The sequence below is a fragment of the Sciurus carolinensis genome, chromosome 6 (genome assembly GCF_902686445.1).
Source record: "Sciurus carolinensis chromosome 6, mSciCar1.2, whole genome shotgun sequence".
Taxonomy (NCBI): domain Eukaryota; kingdom Metazoa; phylum Chordata; class Mammalia; order Rodentia; family Sciuridae; genus Sciurus; species Sciurus carolinensis.
This window is the reverse complement of record NC_062218.1, coordinates 86,909,457-86,926,373: the sequence shown is the minus strand read 5'-3', so window position 1 is coordinate 86,926,373 and position 16,917 is coordinate 86,909,457. Positions and strand designations below refer to the sequence as shown.

At 31.4% G+C, this 16,917-nt stretch overlaps 1 protein-coding gene across 17 annotated transcripts in view; it reads right to left on the bottom strand.

Moving 5' to 3' along the window:
- Ppip5k2 (diphosphoinositol pentakisphosphate kinase 2) overlaps positions 1-16,917 on the bottom strand; it is an 89,218-nt gene that overhangs the window by 24,271 nt on the left and 48,030 nt on the right. For all 17 annotated transcript variants that reach the window (XM_047555192.1, XM_047555193.1, XM_047555191.1 and 14 more), the window contains 6 exons: positions 12,086-12,227; positions 10,485-10,708; positions 7,084-7,211; positions 6,413-6,527; positions 2,721-2,828; positions 2,523-2,639 (listed from right to left, as the gene is read on the bottom strand). In XM_047555192.1, coding sequence (XP_047411148.1) covers positions 2,523-2,639; positions 2,721-2,828; positions 6,413-6,527; positions 7,084-7,211; positions 10,485-10,708; positions 12,086-12,227 — 834 coding nt within the window. The remainder of the gene's footprint in view (positions 1-2,522; positions 2,640-2,720; positions 2,829-6,412; positions 6,528-7,083; positions 7,212-10,484; positions 10,709-12,085; positions 12,228-16,917) is intronic.

The window sequence follows — 16,917 nt, the reverse complement described above, 5'->3', positions numbered from 1 at the left end:
CTTTCTCTGCAATCTTTACTATTCAATGTCTAGTATAACATCATGATAATAGCTTGAAATATAAGAAAATACAAGATCAAAAATCAAGGGAAAAAAAGAAAATGAACCCAATGGTGACCCATTACTTAAAAAGTTTGTAATAACTAAAATTAATATGCTCATTTAACTACAAACAAGACAGAGAATTTCAGTTAAGAACTAGAAATTATAAAAACAACCAAATGGAAATTCTAGAGCTAAAAAACATAACTAAACCCTACTATTGCATTCTAAAATTAAGAACTCAATGAGTAGGGTTTAACAGCATATTGAAAAGTAGAGACAATTAATGATGTAGAAGAGCAGTAAAAAGAAAACAATGTATCTGAGCATAAAGAAAAAAAACATAGAAGAGTTTAAGAAATGCACAGCTAGCATTTAAGATGCACAGTGATTCCAATATAGATGTATACTAAGAAGAATGAATGGATAAAAATTAGAGATAATTACAGCAAATCTTAAAGAAAAAAAAAAAAGCCATGGAGTCACATGTACAAGAAGCTCTATCAACCCCCAGTGAATTTATCGAAGTAAAACTACTACAAATGCAGACAATCAGATAATATTGGAAGTCTCTTAAAGACAGTGACGGGATTAAAAGACACCAAAAGAAATATACACGACATAAAAAAATACAAAGCAAATAATATTTAGGTACATTCAATCTACATACATCAGTAATTATATTAAGTGATTAAATATGACAAATCAAAAGCCAAGATTGTTAAAAAATACAAATAAAAAAACAAAACCCTCAAGACTTAATGGTTGGTTGAGACTTTTTTTTTCCTTTGAAAGTTTATGATCAAATATTCACTAAAATGTTATTTTGTCAAACTATTTATTCCTTGATGTGATATGGTAGATTCCCATAGATGTAGCTATTTTTACTTTGTAAATATACCTACCTTTACATGAACTATATCAAAATAAATCATTTTTGCATAAAAAACTAAAATCCATATGCTGCTTAAAAGCCATGCACCATATATACAAGGACACAGAAAAGTTAAGAGTAAAAAGAAAGAAAATGTTAAATTAAAAGAAAGCTTGTACAGCTATAATACCAAAGTAGATTACAAGACAAGAAGCATTTCCCAGGCATAATGACATTTCATAATGAGAAAAGATATAAGGAAGATATAACAATTCCAAATTTGTACCCATGGCCTCAAAATGTGAAGCAAAAATTCTTACAACTATAAGGAAAAAACAGACAACCCATGATTGCAGTGGGATATTTTTGCATACCACTCTAAGTAGCTAGGTAGAGCAATCAGACCTTCAAAAATACTTCAAGGATGTAAAATATTTGAACATTACTATGAACAAGTTTTACTCAAAAGACTTGCATTGAACACTGGTACTCAACAGAGAGAACAGAAAATACATTGTTTCAAGTATACATGTGGTATTTATAAAAAGTTAATCATATAAAGGACAACAAAGCAAATCCAAATACATCCAAGGCAAGCAAAAATCCCACCAAATATATTCTTTGACAAAAGTTGAATTAAGCTAGAGGTAGTTAACAAAAGTTCACATGTATTTTCTACACATTTGGTAAGCCATAAATCCTTAAATTCATGAATCAAAGAAGAAAAAAAAAATCACACAGAAATCATAAAGTACTTTGACTGAATAATAAAACATGACAATGTGATGTAGCTAAAGGGATAAAAAGGTATCTATAGCTCCAAATGCAAATATTAAAAAAAGAAAACTTTAAAATACATGATCTGAGTATACCTAAAAATAAGAGATAAAAATCACAAATCCTTGCCAAGGGTCATTCAGCTATAATATCAAAAGAAACAAAAAAGTTATCACTATGAAAAAAGGGACATCATTAAAGATTGTAGAAATAATAAAAAACAATATAGGGACACTTTGAACAAATTACCAAACTTATCACATAATCTTTTGTATCTGTTTTGGTAAGTTAAGAAAATTTGAATAGTAGTACATCAATTTTAAAAATTGAACATATAATTTAAAATATTCCCCCAAAGAAAACTCCATATCCAGATGACTTCCCCACAACAAATTTTAACAAATATTTAAGGAAAAAATAATAGCAATATTATATAAAATCTTCCAGATAGTATATAATCTTTAATATGGTAAAGATTAAAATGCAATAACTCATGCTAAGTGTGTAGTGCTGTTTATAAGGAAATAATCCTTAAGTAAAACAATAATTAAAAAATAAAAATTAGATTTATCTATTCTAAGCATTGGGCTTAAAATCCAAACAATCTAAATAAAAGATAAAACTCTGAAATATTCTAATATGTATAAAATGTTGTCCATCCAAATCATATTTTTAAAGGCTTAAGTCTTTGTTTTGTTTTGTTTTTTTTTAACTTCAGTTGTGATGAGAATTATTTACGGGACAGAAGAGAAAATCCTTACAGAAATTTCATGAAAATCTAGAACTATAGTAACTAAACCATGAGAGTTCTGAGTTCCATCTTCATTACCTCTCTGGAAGCTGGTCTATATCCATAACCAGAAGGTAAATTTTTATCTTCTTCACAGCCTTTGGCTCCTGGACTGAAGTGTAATTCAACATGAAAGCGTTCCTCTGAGGAAAGATCCTAAAAAATATGAAAGAACTTTTTTACAATAAAGGACTTAAAACTATTAACTCTGGGAACACAAATCAAGAGCTCTGTTACCTTGTTAGGATCCTCATAAAGCATGATAACAATCTGAGTCATGTAGTTGAGTTCATTGACAACATTTAAATAATCCATAGCTCTTTTCCACTGTTCATCCTTTGATTCCTGAACAAAATACATGGTAAATACTTTCTCATATTATATTACTTAAAAGTAACTTCATTGTCACTATGATAATTTGGTTGATCCTGTGTGACATAACACATAAAGTATACAGTTATGTGTAGAATCTTAAAATAATTTTATTATATGTAAAAGTCTCAATATATGTCTTAAGCTTGTTTAAATTATTTTAGAAGTTTCTTTTTCAGTGGTAACTTTTTTCAAAAGAGCATATTCAAAATAAAAAACCAGGTATCTCTTGAAATAGGATACTCACTACCAAAATCTTAGGGTAAGGAAAGGTTTTAATCTTATTAGTTAAAAAGTACCTATTATATAGTATCATGCTTCATAAGAGAATATTATCCCATAAGGGTAGTATTTTCCCCACTATCATATGGCTCATTTTTATGATATGCCCATCAGTAAATATCCCTTATTTAAAATGCAATGATACTGAAAAAATTAGCAGGAGGAAGGCATATGAAAGTTCTATTTATTGGCATTACCATCTCTTTTGCCATTCCTCCATCTTCATTTAGAGAATGGTCTTTAAACACACAGAGCACCGGAACTGAAAGGAATCTTTGAGAACATATGAAAATTCTGATGTTTTCTTTCTTTCTTTCTTTTTTTTTTTTTGTACTGAGTATTGAACCTACGGGTGCTTTAACACTGAGCTATATCCCCAGTTCTTTTTATCTTTTATTTTGAAACAGGGTCTCACTAAGTTGTTGAGGCTGGCCTTGAACTTGCAATCTCCCTGCCTCAGCTTCCCAAGTGGCTGGGATTACAGGTGTGTGCCACCACACCCACCTAAAAATTCTATCTAAAAGGTAAAACTACCCAAAGTATAAAGTCTACAGTTAATAGTAAACAAATTTTATGTAAATTTTATATTAATCACAGTTTTCCTTCATCATAAATGTCATAAGCATTACAAAAATACAAAGCACTCAAATATTTTTATACATAAGAATGCACAGTACTGTGAAATTCACTGTAGATTGTGCAGTTATAAAAAATGCAATTGTAAGATCACATACTGATATGTACTTTTAAAAAAAATCAGTGCATTTCACTTTTCTGTTAGACATTATATATTCCTAAAGCAAATAATATTCTTAAATAAAAAGTACATCTCTGTGTGTCTATGTGTGCACATATGTGTTTGGGAGGTTAATACGTGCAAGTATACAATTTTTTAAAATTGATGAAGGAAAACAAAAATAGCATGACCAAACTTCACTAGATGTGACTTACTGGAAATGATGAATTTAAATTAGACTAAAAATTTTTATTAAGTGAACAGATGAATTAGACTTTGTGATACTACATTATCAAGACCACCATCTAATTTCAGTTATAGATTTTGCTAGGTCTCCTCTCATGAATAGATTAAATTAAACAATATTTAGTAGTATTTTCCTTAACACAATGAATATGTAAGAAGCCACAAAAATCTTTTCTTTTTAAATCAAGGCCCCTTATCGGTATTCCCTGAAAACTTATGTCCTTAACAAAACTTTTTAAAGAAAGTCTATTATGGAGAGAGATTATATATAGTCCATTCTGTGTAATAAAAAATTTCAACAGGGAAGAGACTGAACAAGGTTTTAAGTAATTCCTTAAAGATTCTGATCAGGATAGTAAGAGCTGTGATACTGAATTGTAATTGAAATAAATTATATTTTGTTTAACAAAATTAGAAAACAGGACATCATGGGGGTACAGATTTTAATTATCACTTTAGTAATATACTTAATTATTTCCTGGAAGTGCATATTTATTTTTTTAAATGGGGTTGCTTAGTTTTATTTTTAGAAATGGTGCCCAAATTCAATACATGCCCAACAAGTTCTAGCTCCACTGCTAACACCCTAGTCCAAACTGTAAGATCTTTCTTTGAATCACTGTATAATAGTTTTCTAAATGTTCCTTCCCATTCACTCTCACCTATTGTCCATACATACAGCAAAGTCACTCACTTTCCCGGTTAAAACCTTTCAATGGTATCCTAATCCCCTTAGGATACCAGGCACTGTCTCTCCAATCTTATCTGTTGCTATTTTATCCATCACTCATCAGTATGCTTCAACCATAGGCTTTCCATAATTTCCTATATTCCTCAGGTTCTTCCTACCTTTTATATTTGTGCAAGAGTCAAAAAGAAGACCATGTTAGAGGTGTATTTCTTTTCCCACAAAAAATTCCATCATTATTACTAGATATACAAGTATATTTCATTCACTGACTTTTATTAAAGCTCCACTAATTCACATATGTATGCAAGGATATCACTTTGTTATTCCTTAGTGGAATAAAGAAGAAATCCAAAAAAGAAAAAAACATAAATTGAAATTTTATGGGAACACCAAAAAATCCTTAGGGTAACTTTGACAATAATTATTCTTAAGGTCCAATAATACCATACTTTAGGAAATAAGAGACATATGCCAAATTCTCACTGCCCTTTATTTAAAAAGTATAGAAAAAAATAAAATTGGACTAAAGTTTTAAAAGATCACTTTGTATAAAGATTTGTACAGATATATTCATATATACTGAAAAGAAAATTTTATCTTTTTGTAAATTTAGAGATGACTGATCAAGATGATGAGATTTTAGGCTTTGAGTTCACGGTGTAAAAGAATATGCCTAGAGGGTGTGATATTAGCAAAGAGGTTAAGTAAATTTTGCATGTGAGAGGAATATGAATTATTGTGGACAATGAGCATATTGTAGCAAATTGTATTTTCTAAACAAGGCTGCCACATAAATTTAATCTTTCATACTCTTCTTATAATGTGACAGTGACACTCCACTCAGAGTGATATGGGTTATTTCCCCTCCCTTTGAACATGGATGAATCTTTGTGACTGCCTCTATCAATGTCAGCACAAAGGACATATGATTCCAGAAGTTAGGTCACAGAAATGCCACACACTTGCACCTTGCTATACTAGGAGACTCACTCTTGGAACTCAACTGCATTTTGAGGAAGCAGGTCATATACAGAGGACAGATGCTGTTGTTCTGGTAAACAACCCCTGTTGATGTCCCAGCTGATAGCTGGCATCAAGTACTAAATAGGAGAGAACACCTGTGAGATGACTGGAGTCCCAGTCACTGCCTGACAGCAGGCTTATGAGACCCTAAGCAAAACCACCTAATTGATCTCAGTCAACCCTTTGAACTGTGAGCAATAAAAATAAAATGATGGTGGTTGTTTTAAGCCACCTAGTCTTGGTATGCTATTCTATGACAGAAGACAAGAGGCACAATGCCTAATCTGACCCCTAAATGATTTGAATTCATCAGCTTCTCTTCATCTACTGCTAGCAGCCTACAATATCATCTAAGATACTTTGTTTTTGGTTGCTCAAATGGATCTTCTTTGAAGGAAAGAGGACATTCCCCAAATCTAGTAAAGTACTTGTTATAGTAAACTCTTAGAAAATGATGGCAAATCATACAAATTGGTGATGAATTACTAAATTTCACAGTAAAAACAGGAGGGTTGTTATTTAGTTACAAAGTCAAAGAACATATTTATTAGTTTGATGGGAATAACTTATTCTACTTACGTTGCATAAGGCACCATAGCGAAGAATAGATAATAAAGAATGTACATGGCTTTCACTGGTAAAATATAACCTGGTACGGACATGACGTTCAGGAGAAAGAACACCTCTGGAATACCTAAAGTTAGAAGCAGACAGTGTTAAAATATAACCACATAATCAAAAACCAATTAAGTATCAACATTACTTTGTAAAACAGAATTAATCTTAATAGAAGTACACAAATTCATGATAAATATATCATTCTTCCAACCACAATTAAGGAGTTATTTTGATAGATATTTTTCCATCATGAAGTTATTTGGAATTAAGTAGGTCCTCTGGGATTAATCAAAGATCAAAATTAATATTAGGTTCATTACAAAGAGGTCATTTTAGCTTTTCTAGCAGCAATGATAGAGATCACGGTCCTAAAGATGCTTATAGACATCAATGCTGATGACCCCATGTGAAGGATGGTACACATTCCCTCTTCCCCATTCACCTCAGCTTTTCTCCAAATTGGATTTTTTAAAAAAGTGTCTTGGTTGAAGATTAATAGGAATAGCTAGGCAATCCTGCTTCTACAACATACCAAGTGATTCACTTCTGATTTCTACAGAACATCAAAAAATAATTTAAATTTGAAGTATGTAAAAACAGATGACTATAGATTTAAATGATCAGTCTCTTACACAGGATGGAGTTTATTTACAGTGTCATCATCTTGTGTCCTCTGAAGGTCCGAGCGAATTTTTCTAACTAAAGGAGTACAGTAACCTTTGGCAATCTCCAGTTTTTCAGCTTTAGTTATACCATATTCCTGAGCAGAAAATACATATTAGAAAAAGGGTATAGTGACAAAGAGCTCTGACAAGTACATTCCTGAATTAAAGAATTCTAGTGCAACACAAATACTATTAAGTCTTTTATTTTTTTGCAGAATTCGAAATTTATGTACAAATACATATTCACATACACAAGTATAAGGGACTGAAAAGAAACAAAAAATAATAAAAACTGGTTATTTGCATTAAAATTGACATCAGTTTAAAATGGGCTTCATTCAAACATATTTTTGAAAGATTTTTGTTTAAGTCTTTAGTTTGCTTTTGGAAAAGAAAAAGAGAAATCCTGGAAATGGTCCCTGACTTACTTTGTTTTTTTAACTGAAAAGAATAAAATCACTTTATGGTAACAAAAAACTCAACATACATATAAAGTTCATACACTTGGTAAAACAAAAATAAGTAGAATTTGTTAGTTTTGTTACTTCAGATATATCGGAAACACTTGATTAAATCAGGAAGTATTTGTTTCACTAAATGTACTGCTTGTTCATGCCCAGCGTGTATTAAGCCTTTTATGAACATTAGACTCCTAGTTTGCATACCTGAATGCATAGTCAAGGTAAAAATAGTTTATCACCTAAAACTTCACTGACACTTGAGTATTCTTTTTATGGCCATCTCTTAGAAAACAATTTTTCATTCTCAATTTTAAAATGTTCTAAATAATTAACACAGACACACAAAAACCCAGAAGAGTAAAATTAAGTATGCTATATAATAACACAAACATGATTATGCTAATAATCAGATAAGCAATTGTGTATTTATTTAGCCACTGTGTACATAACACATTCAGATATATTGAATGCCTGCCTTGAAAAATGCATGTAGATCATAAACGTTTTAAAAGGCCTTATGTTTATAGCTAATTGTTCAAAAGTATACTTTTTAGATAATCCTCATTGCAAACAGAAGTACAACTAAGACACTGAGCCTGAACTAAAGTCAAAGCAATTCAAATTTATGAAAAAAATCAGGGTCTTATTTATGCTTCCAGTGTAAACTTTGAATTATCAGTAATCATTCTTCTTGGAATCTTTCATAGGAAAAATCTGAATAAATATCTTGAATTACATAACAAAGATAGATGCCAACTCAGTAACTGTGCTTAATGAGATATAATCAGTTCAGTGTTAGCTTGATGATCATCTATACCATACAGTTAAAACTGCAAACTTGTACTCGCACTTTCATGGTAATCTTCAAGTATCATGTTATAAAAATAAAACTTTTTATTCTATAAAAAATTTCTCTTGCCAAATAAAATTTGTCTTTTTAATTTTGACAATAAGAAAATGACAATAATTATAACAAAACTCTTTAAATCTAATTCATTTTCACCTATGAAAAATGATGGTCTGAGAATGAATCTCATTTTCTAAATCATGTTTTCTTAAAGCAACCCCCAAAGACATAATTTTTTTTAAAGTTTTTTCATTGTAGATGGACACAATACCTTTGTTTATTTACTTTTTATGTGGGACTGAGGATGGAACCCAGTGCTTCACACGTGCTAGGCAAGCACTCTACCACTAAACCACAACCCCAGATTTTCATCCTGCTTTATTTTAAAAAAAGGACTTACATTTTTGGTACTAGAGATTAAACAAGGGAGTTGTCCATGCTAGGAAAGTACTCTAACCACTGAGTTACACCTCCAGATTTAGGGTTCATGTTTTTAGATCACTGATTCATACAATATATCTGACACTGTATATATTTCTGACCAAATATATGGTTGCTGAAGAAACAAATTAATTGCTAATAACTATGTAAATATCTTTAGGTAAATTGTATACTGCCTGAATTTCCAGTTGTTCAAAGTCTGTTGTTTATTTGGACTACTGGTGAATTTTAGGAAAGGGACACTAGGGACAGTGACATTATTTTAAACTTTTTTATATATGGGCATTTATAGTGAGGCTATTTGAACTTTTGTCATAGTTTATCCTTTTCACGTATTTTGTTTCTTCCTGTTTTTTAACTTTAGTTTACAGTTGGAATATCTGATTCACTCCAACTTCTGCTTTATAATATTCAAATCATTTTCTTTACAATTGAAACTGGAAAAAGATCCTAAAGTGGCATCTGAAACTTTTTTCTCTTCCAACATATTCTTTTGTTTTTCTTTTCTTTTTTTTAAATTTTGAAACAGGTCTTGCTAAATTGCCTAGGCTAATCTTGAACTTGTGATCCTCCTGCCTCAGTTTCCTGAGTAGTTGGAATTATAGGCATGCACCAATGCATGTGGCTCTTCTAACATTTTTGACTTCAATAGAATTTGTCACTTGTTCCTTTATTATTAATCTATTTTTCTTAGTCATTTGAATTCTGGTTAGAACTTTATTTTTATTCTCCTATAATGAAAAGAGCTGCATCCCTCAAAAGGAAATCTAGTTACATCTTTGCTCTAACCCTTATTTTCAAAATACTTTAATGTAAGGTAAAAAGACTTGCAAAAAAGTCTTTCTTGTGGAGGGGGGGAGGGAGATAGTCCTGGGGGTTGAATCCAGAGCGTTGCACATGTGAGGCAAGTATTCTACCACTGAACTACATCCTCAGTTTGTAAGTATTTTTACAGAAGCCCACAACTATATTTTTCTCCCATTTTCCATGTTTTCATAGTAGAACTGATAGGTGCACAATCGTTCTTCAATAATTTGTTGAGTGATTTATTCCATAATTTTTTTCATTTGTTTTGTTTGTGAGCATATTATTGTTCTTCAGAGAATCAATTCTTAAATTTTAAAGTCACTATATTCTTAGGGCATAAAACAAATCTGTATATTACACTGATGGAAACACATCACTATGAACTGATGAAAACTCAGGATATATAATATCAAGAATGAATTCTATGAACTCTGGGTGATAATGTTATGTCACCTTAGGCTCATCACTTGTAACAAGTTTGATATTTATAATGGGGAAGGAGAGAGGGCTCTGTGTAAGAGCAGAAAATATATGGGAAATCTTTGTATCATTCAATCAATTTTACTGTGAACTTATGACTGCTCTAATAAATAAAAGATACTTTTCCAAAAGTCATTATAATCAATTTAGAACCTCTCAGATAATATGATTAATATAACCAATAAAAAAACTTACAATACAAATTCATTAATTTACAAGTTAATAGTTTTCTAGGATCATGAAAAGCAACTACATTTTACCTATTGGTAGATTGTTTAAAAGCATCTATTTTATACAATAGTATAGAAAATATATTCTTGAGACCTACTTACCTGAGGGATAACAATATCTGCTAATGCCTTTGAAAGCCTATATAATTCCATTGTATTTTCTAATTTCAAGGAACCATTATGCTGGACATCATATTTTATACAGTCATATATGTCAGGGATCTTACTAATATCATATCTTCCATTCTTTGTTTTAAAGTCTTTCTCCAACTTGGACCATCGACGTAACATAAGCTCCAATGTTTCACTATGATAAAGCTGAATATCTAGAACAAGATATTGTTTTCAGTATTCAAACTCAAAAATCTGATAAATATATATATGTTAAAATGTTAAAAACTTTAATTAGAAATGTTTAAGTGAAAAAGATAAAAGTATAGGAAGTTAGGAAATATTACTATAGGCATATACCATTAACAAACAATTTTTTTACTTGGATAAGTACTTGCTAAAAACTTTTTTTTTGGTACTGGGGATTGAATTCAAGGGCACTCAACCTCTAAGCCACATCCCCAGCAGTATTTTGTTTTTTATTTAGAGACAGGGTCTCACTGAGTTGCTTAGTGCCTCACTGCTGGTGACGCTGGCTTTGAACTCACAATCCTCCTGCCTCAGCATTCCAAGCCACTGGGATTACAGGCATATGCCACCTTGCCCAGGCAAGAACTTTTTATAAAAGATCTTTCCATGTATTACAGACTTCAATAATAAAACAAAAAAAGAACAACAATTTTAACAAAATTCTTTAAAAAGTACATTTTCAATTCTGAATTTTAAATGCTATCATTTTTACTAGATTTAAATAATTAACAGAATAGGCAGAATCATTAGCAGAAAATCATTAGCAGAAAACAATTCAAATTTGTACCAATAAGAAACCCAAGATGTCAAAATTGTTAACCAAGCTAGCCTCAGAGTTAGGGCTCATATTAGCTGTTTTACTCTTTCTTCTTAAGCTCTATAATCACTGTTTAACTACTGGGCAATGCTAAATAATTAATCAAATAAGAATGTTTTATTGCCTTTTTCATGTTATCATGGATAAAAGTAACCATAACTCAGTTATAATTCTTTTGTCATATAAAATGTATTGAACTACATAATCATCACTAATAAATTAACTTATATTTACAAGAATTCTGTGCATCCTAATCTTGCACCAAAGACAGTTTAGTAATACATAATACTGGCATAATATTTTTAAAAGCTTCACATAATGGTTGCACCGCACTTTTTGGAAAAAAAAAACAAAAACAAAAAAAATCAGTATAAAATCTGTGACAGTTTCATGGTGAAATATGGTATATATTAACATATACATAACTAGATCTCAGGAGAGAGGCTTGATTTCTTTTCTTGGTGGGTACTGGGGACTGAACTCAGGGGCACTCAAACCACTGAGTCACATCCCCAGCCCTATTTTGTATTTGATTTACAGACAGGGTCTCACTGAGTTGCTTAGCGCCTTGCTTTTGCTAAGAACTCTTGATCCTCCTGCCTCAGCCACTGAGCTGCTGGGATTATAGGCATTTGAGACTGTGCCTGGCTTGATTTCTTAAGAAGACTAGTGCATTATTTTAAAATGTTTACAGTAATTGGGCAACAAATTTTGTTGTTTTATGTTTTAAGAAAAATATATTTACCTGCTGATTTGGGGTCTTCCATTCGATGTCTGATTTGAGAAGTCAAACTTTGAATCAAAGAGTAAACTTTATCACAGGTCTTCACAGGATTTTTAATTAAATGCATTGATTTGATAAGAGAAATGCTTCCAGATGGAGTAAGCTATAAGTGAGTAAAGTATATATTTTATATCTGTTTATGCCTAGTTATCTAAGAGAATGTAGTAGTAGGAAAATAATTCCATTTCATGGATTAAGATGACATGCAAAATATAGCCATAAGATCCGGAGGGGCAGAAAAGTCTAGAATTTCATGTTACAAAATCATTAAACTCTGGGCATCATCACATTAGTAATAGAGAAAATTTAGCAGAAGTACACTTAACTCAAATGATGAGATTTGATGAGAATTTGCTGATTTGTATAATATGGACAAATATGGTTTCAACCACTTGACATTTATTTACATGCAATTACACTAAGACATTGTTATTATCAAGACCTTAATTTCAGACAACGTACTTAATCAGGTTTAAAGCTATAAATGATAACATGGTTCCAAATTCCAGTTTTGACATTTAGCTTAGCCAAGTTATTTAAACACATGAAGTAAGTTTCTATAAAAATAAGTAAATGTAAAGTACAAAAGTCTACTTCTGGTTATAATGGACTAGGATGTTTAGATCAATCAAACTGACGATGGTAAGTAAAAATCCTGGGCAAAGAATTTCTACATTTTGCTTTAAGATATGTAAGAGAAAATAAGGTTACAAAGTAATTGTGAAAACAAAACTCAATGATCAGTGATATAGAAAGTGGGCCTGGCATTAAAGAATGTTTTTGCACTGGAAACATTTGTTGATTCTAGAGAGAAACTAGGTAAGACTATAATAACCTTATTGGACTAACCAAACAAAATGGAGTCCAGGTTTGACCAAAGGTGAAACTCTGATATTTTCCCTGCTTTTAGTGTACAAAAAAGTGAGGGTGAACCAGAAGCAAATTGACCAACAACTTGCAAACCAGGTTAACCTCAACTGGCTGGGCCCAAAAGATCTGTTTTTAAAACTGGTTTAAGGCAATCCCAGACTGATACATGCACAGGCATATCAATAACAAAACACTAGAAGATGATGAAAACAATTTCAAGCTCAAGTTATTTCCACAAATAAAGTATCAATCCACAACTAATAATATTTAGGCACACAAGAAATTAAGATATCAGGAATACCCATCATCAGAACAGACAACAGAAACAGCCAAACTCGGTTACTAGAATTATTAAATACAACTAAAAAATAAGACTTCCTATGTTAAAGAAAATAAAACATTAAAAATCAAAGATCTGCAAATTATGTTTGAAAAGCAAATAGAAATTCTAGGATGGAAAAATACAGTGACTGAATTTCAAATATTTTAAATACAGTCAAAAATAAACTAAAAGATACATTAGAATATTATACCCAGAAAAAGGTTAGAAACAAAAGATGAAAAAAAAAATCCAAAAAGATAAGAGAAGACAAAGTGATAAGTTCCAACAAATATATATTTGGAGACTCAACAGAAGATTAACAGATATACTATTTCAAAAAAAAATTTCCAAAACTAATGGAAGATATCAAACCACAGTTCCAATAATCCTAATAAATCACTAAAAACATAAAAAGTAATCCATAAGGGCTGAGGATATAGCCTAGAGTGCCTGTCTAGCATATATGTGAGACACTGGATTCATTATAGAAAACCACAAGACAAAAAAAAAAAAAAAAAAAAAAAGGGTAACCTACATCTAGACATACAACAGGAAAGTACCCAGGAGAATTAGAAAACAAAACAAAATAATAATCTTCAAAGGTATAACAAAAAGACTAACACCTGACTTCTCACTTCTCAATACAAACATGGGGTGCTGGAGATAATGAAATAAAAACTTTAATGCACTGGAAGAAAATTATGTGCCATCCTAGAATTCTATATCCAGTGAAAATGTTTAATACGAGGAAAGATGAAACAAAGACATCTTCAGACAAAAAAAAAAAAAAAAAAAAAAAAACCCTGGTAATTCACCACCAAGAGACTTATACTAATGGAATTACTATACTGTTTTTTCAAACATAAGGGAAAGAGATCCAAATAGAAGCCCTGAAATTCAAGAAAGAATGGTGAATAACCAAAAGGTATTAGACTTCTGGCAAAATGATAAAGTAGAGCACAGGATACGCTTTCTTCACACAAAAAAGTATCAAACATAAGAACTACACAGCTGTTACTTGGCTAGAATATTTGGGGGAGAGCAATGGAGTGTAATATAGACACAATGGAGAAATACAACAGAGTTAGGATGGTCCAGTGAAGAAGGGAATAAAGTGTCTTGCATCAACCACTCAGTTGCCACAGTCATAACTCCATGAACTTGGGAAAGTCTTCTTATCCATGGGGAAAAAGTAAACAGAAGTCCCTATTCAGTTCACACTTTCATCTGAAGTTTTTGCTAATGTGGAATCCTGTAATCTCCAAAGTCCTTGATCCAGTTTGGGATGCATCCAACGTGGATGCTAGAATGTCCAGTGCAATCCACAGGCTACCTGCCACCCCCAACCATATGAATGACAACTAAATTAATCACAGATGAAGAAGCTATATGGAGACTATATTACTGTAACTCAACTGAAACCAAAGTCAGTCTAGCATACCAAAGGGACATTATAAAACACCCAGCTCAGAGAAAATCTTTTACTACAAAAGCCACTTGATAAAATTGGAAGAGACAAAAGACATGCCATGTGTGCAAATATCAAATTAAGGATAAAAGAAGTGTGAAAGAGCAAAGTAATGCCTCTGAAGAAATCTAATAATTCTCTGGCAACAACCTTCAGAGGAAAAAAAAAAACTGATGAAATCCCCACGGGGAAAAAAATTCAAAATAATGGTTCTAAGGAAATTAAAAGAGATACCAAAAAATATAAACAAGTTAACAAAAATCAGAAAAACAATGCACCATATGAATGAGAAATTCAGGAAAAAGAGAGAGAGATCATAAAAGAGATTCAAACAAATCTTGGAGCTGAAGAATTCAGTAAGTGAAACTAAAAACAAAACAAAACAACAAAACCATCTCTCTCTCTCTCTCTCTTTCTCCTCTCTCTCTATATATATACAATTGATAGCATTTATAACAGAGTACATCAAACAGAAGGAGGAATTTCTGAACTTGAAGACAAAGAAAAGAAAGAAAAAGAAAAAGGAAGGACCAGATACTAACTTCAAGACTTATGGGACACCATTAAGTGAACAAATGTTTGAATTATAAATATCTGAATATTACACAAAGAGAAGAGAAAAAGCCTAGAAATCTATTCATCAAAACAACTACTGAAGGGTTGGGGCTGGGGCTGGGATTGGGGCTGAGTGATAGAGTGCTTGCCTAGCATGTGTGAGGCACTGAGTTCAACCCTCAGCACCACATAAAACAAATAAAACAAAATACAATAAAGGTATGTGTCTATGTACAACGTGTGTGTGTGTGTGTGTGTGTGTGTGCACGTGTATTATGAATTTCAGTTGAAGACTCCCCAAATCTTGGCAAATCTAGATTCAGGAGGATCAAAAGACTCCAAAAGTAGCTGACCAAAAAAAAGTCTATTTCATATTTTAGTCAAGCTATCGAAAGTCCAAGGTAAACAGAATTCTAGAAACAAGAGCAAGTGCCAAGTCACATTTAAAAGAACTCCCATTAGTCTAATAGATTTCTCAGCAGAAACTTTACAGGCCAGGTGAGAATAAAATGGCTTAGCAAAATTCTGAAAGAAAAAAATGCCAACCCAAAATACTATACCCACCAAAGTTATCAATTGGATGTGACAGAGGCACAAAGTCTTTCTAAGACAAGCAAAAACTGAGTGAATTCATTGCTATGAATGAAAGACTAGTGAAAGACTAGCCTTTCACATAAGGCTTAATTGAGTCTCATCTAGAAACCAAACAATGATAACTATCATAATAAAACCACAAGAAAGTATAAACCCAGTATATAAGCAGATAAAAAAAGAAAGAAAAAAATATTCAAACCCTATCAGTACAACCACCAAACCACAAAGATAAACAAGAGAGGAAACAAAGTATACACAAGACAACTAGAAAATGCCAAGAATAATTCATTATTTATCAATAATAACTTTGAATATAAAAATAAAATTACCCAATTAAAAGACTTGATTGGATGAATGGATAAAAACAAAAACTAATGACATGCTGTCTATAGGAAACTTACCTCACCACATACTGACTGAAAATGAAGGGAATAAAAAAACTATTCCATATAAATGGAAAGCAAAAGTGAGCAAGTGCAGCTACATTAATATCAAATAAAATAGATTTTTAAGTAAATACTGCAAAAAGAGAGAAAGAAGGTCAGTATATAATAACTTTGGGATCATTCATAAAGAGGATATAAAAATTACATAAGCATGACAATGCTGGAGTACCTAATCACATAAAAGCAAATATTACTAGATCTTAAAGTGAGATAGGGACTTCAATAGAATAATAGGGAACTTCTACACCTCACTTTCATCAACAGATAAATCATCCAGAACAAAAAAAAAAAGTAACACACATCAGAACTGCATTATGCTATAGAGCAAATAGAAATAATACACATTAAAAACATTTTATCTAACAGCTATGGAATACATATTTTTGTCATCAACAGATGGAACATTCTCCAGGAAAGACCATATATTAGGCCACAAAATAATTTCCAGCAAATTCCAAAAAGTCAAAATCATACCATTTGCCTTTTCTGACTACCCAGTATAAGACAACAAATCAACACAATGAATTTTAGAAATCAT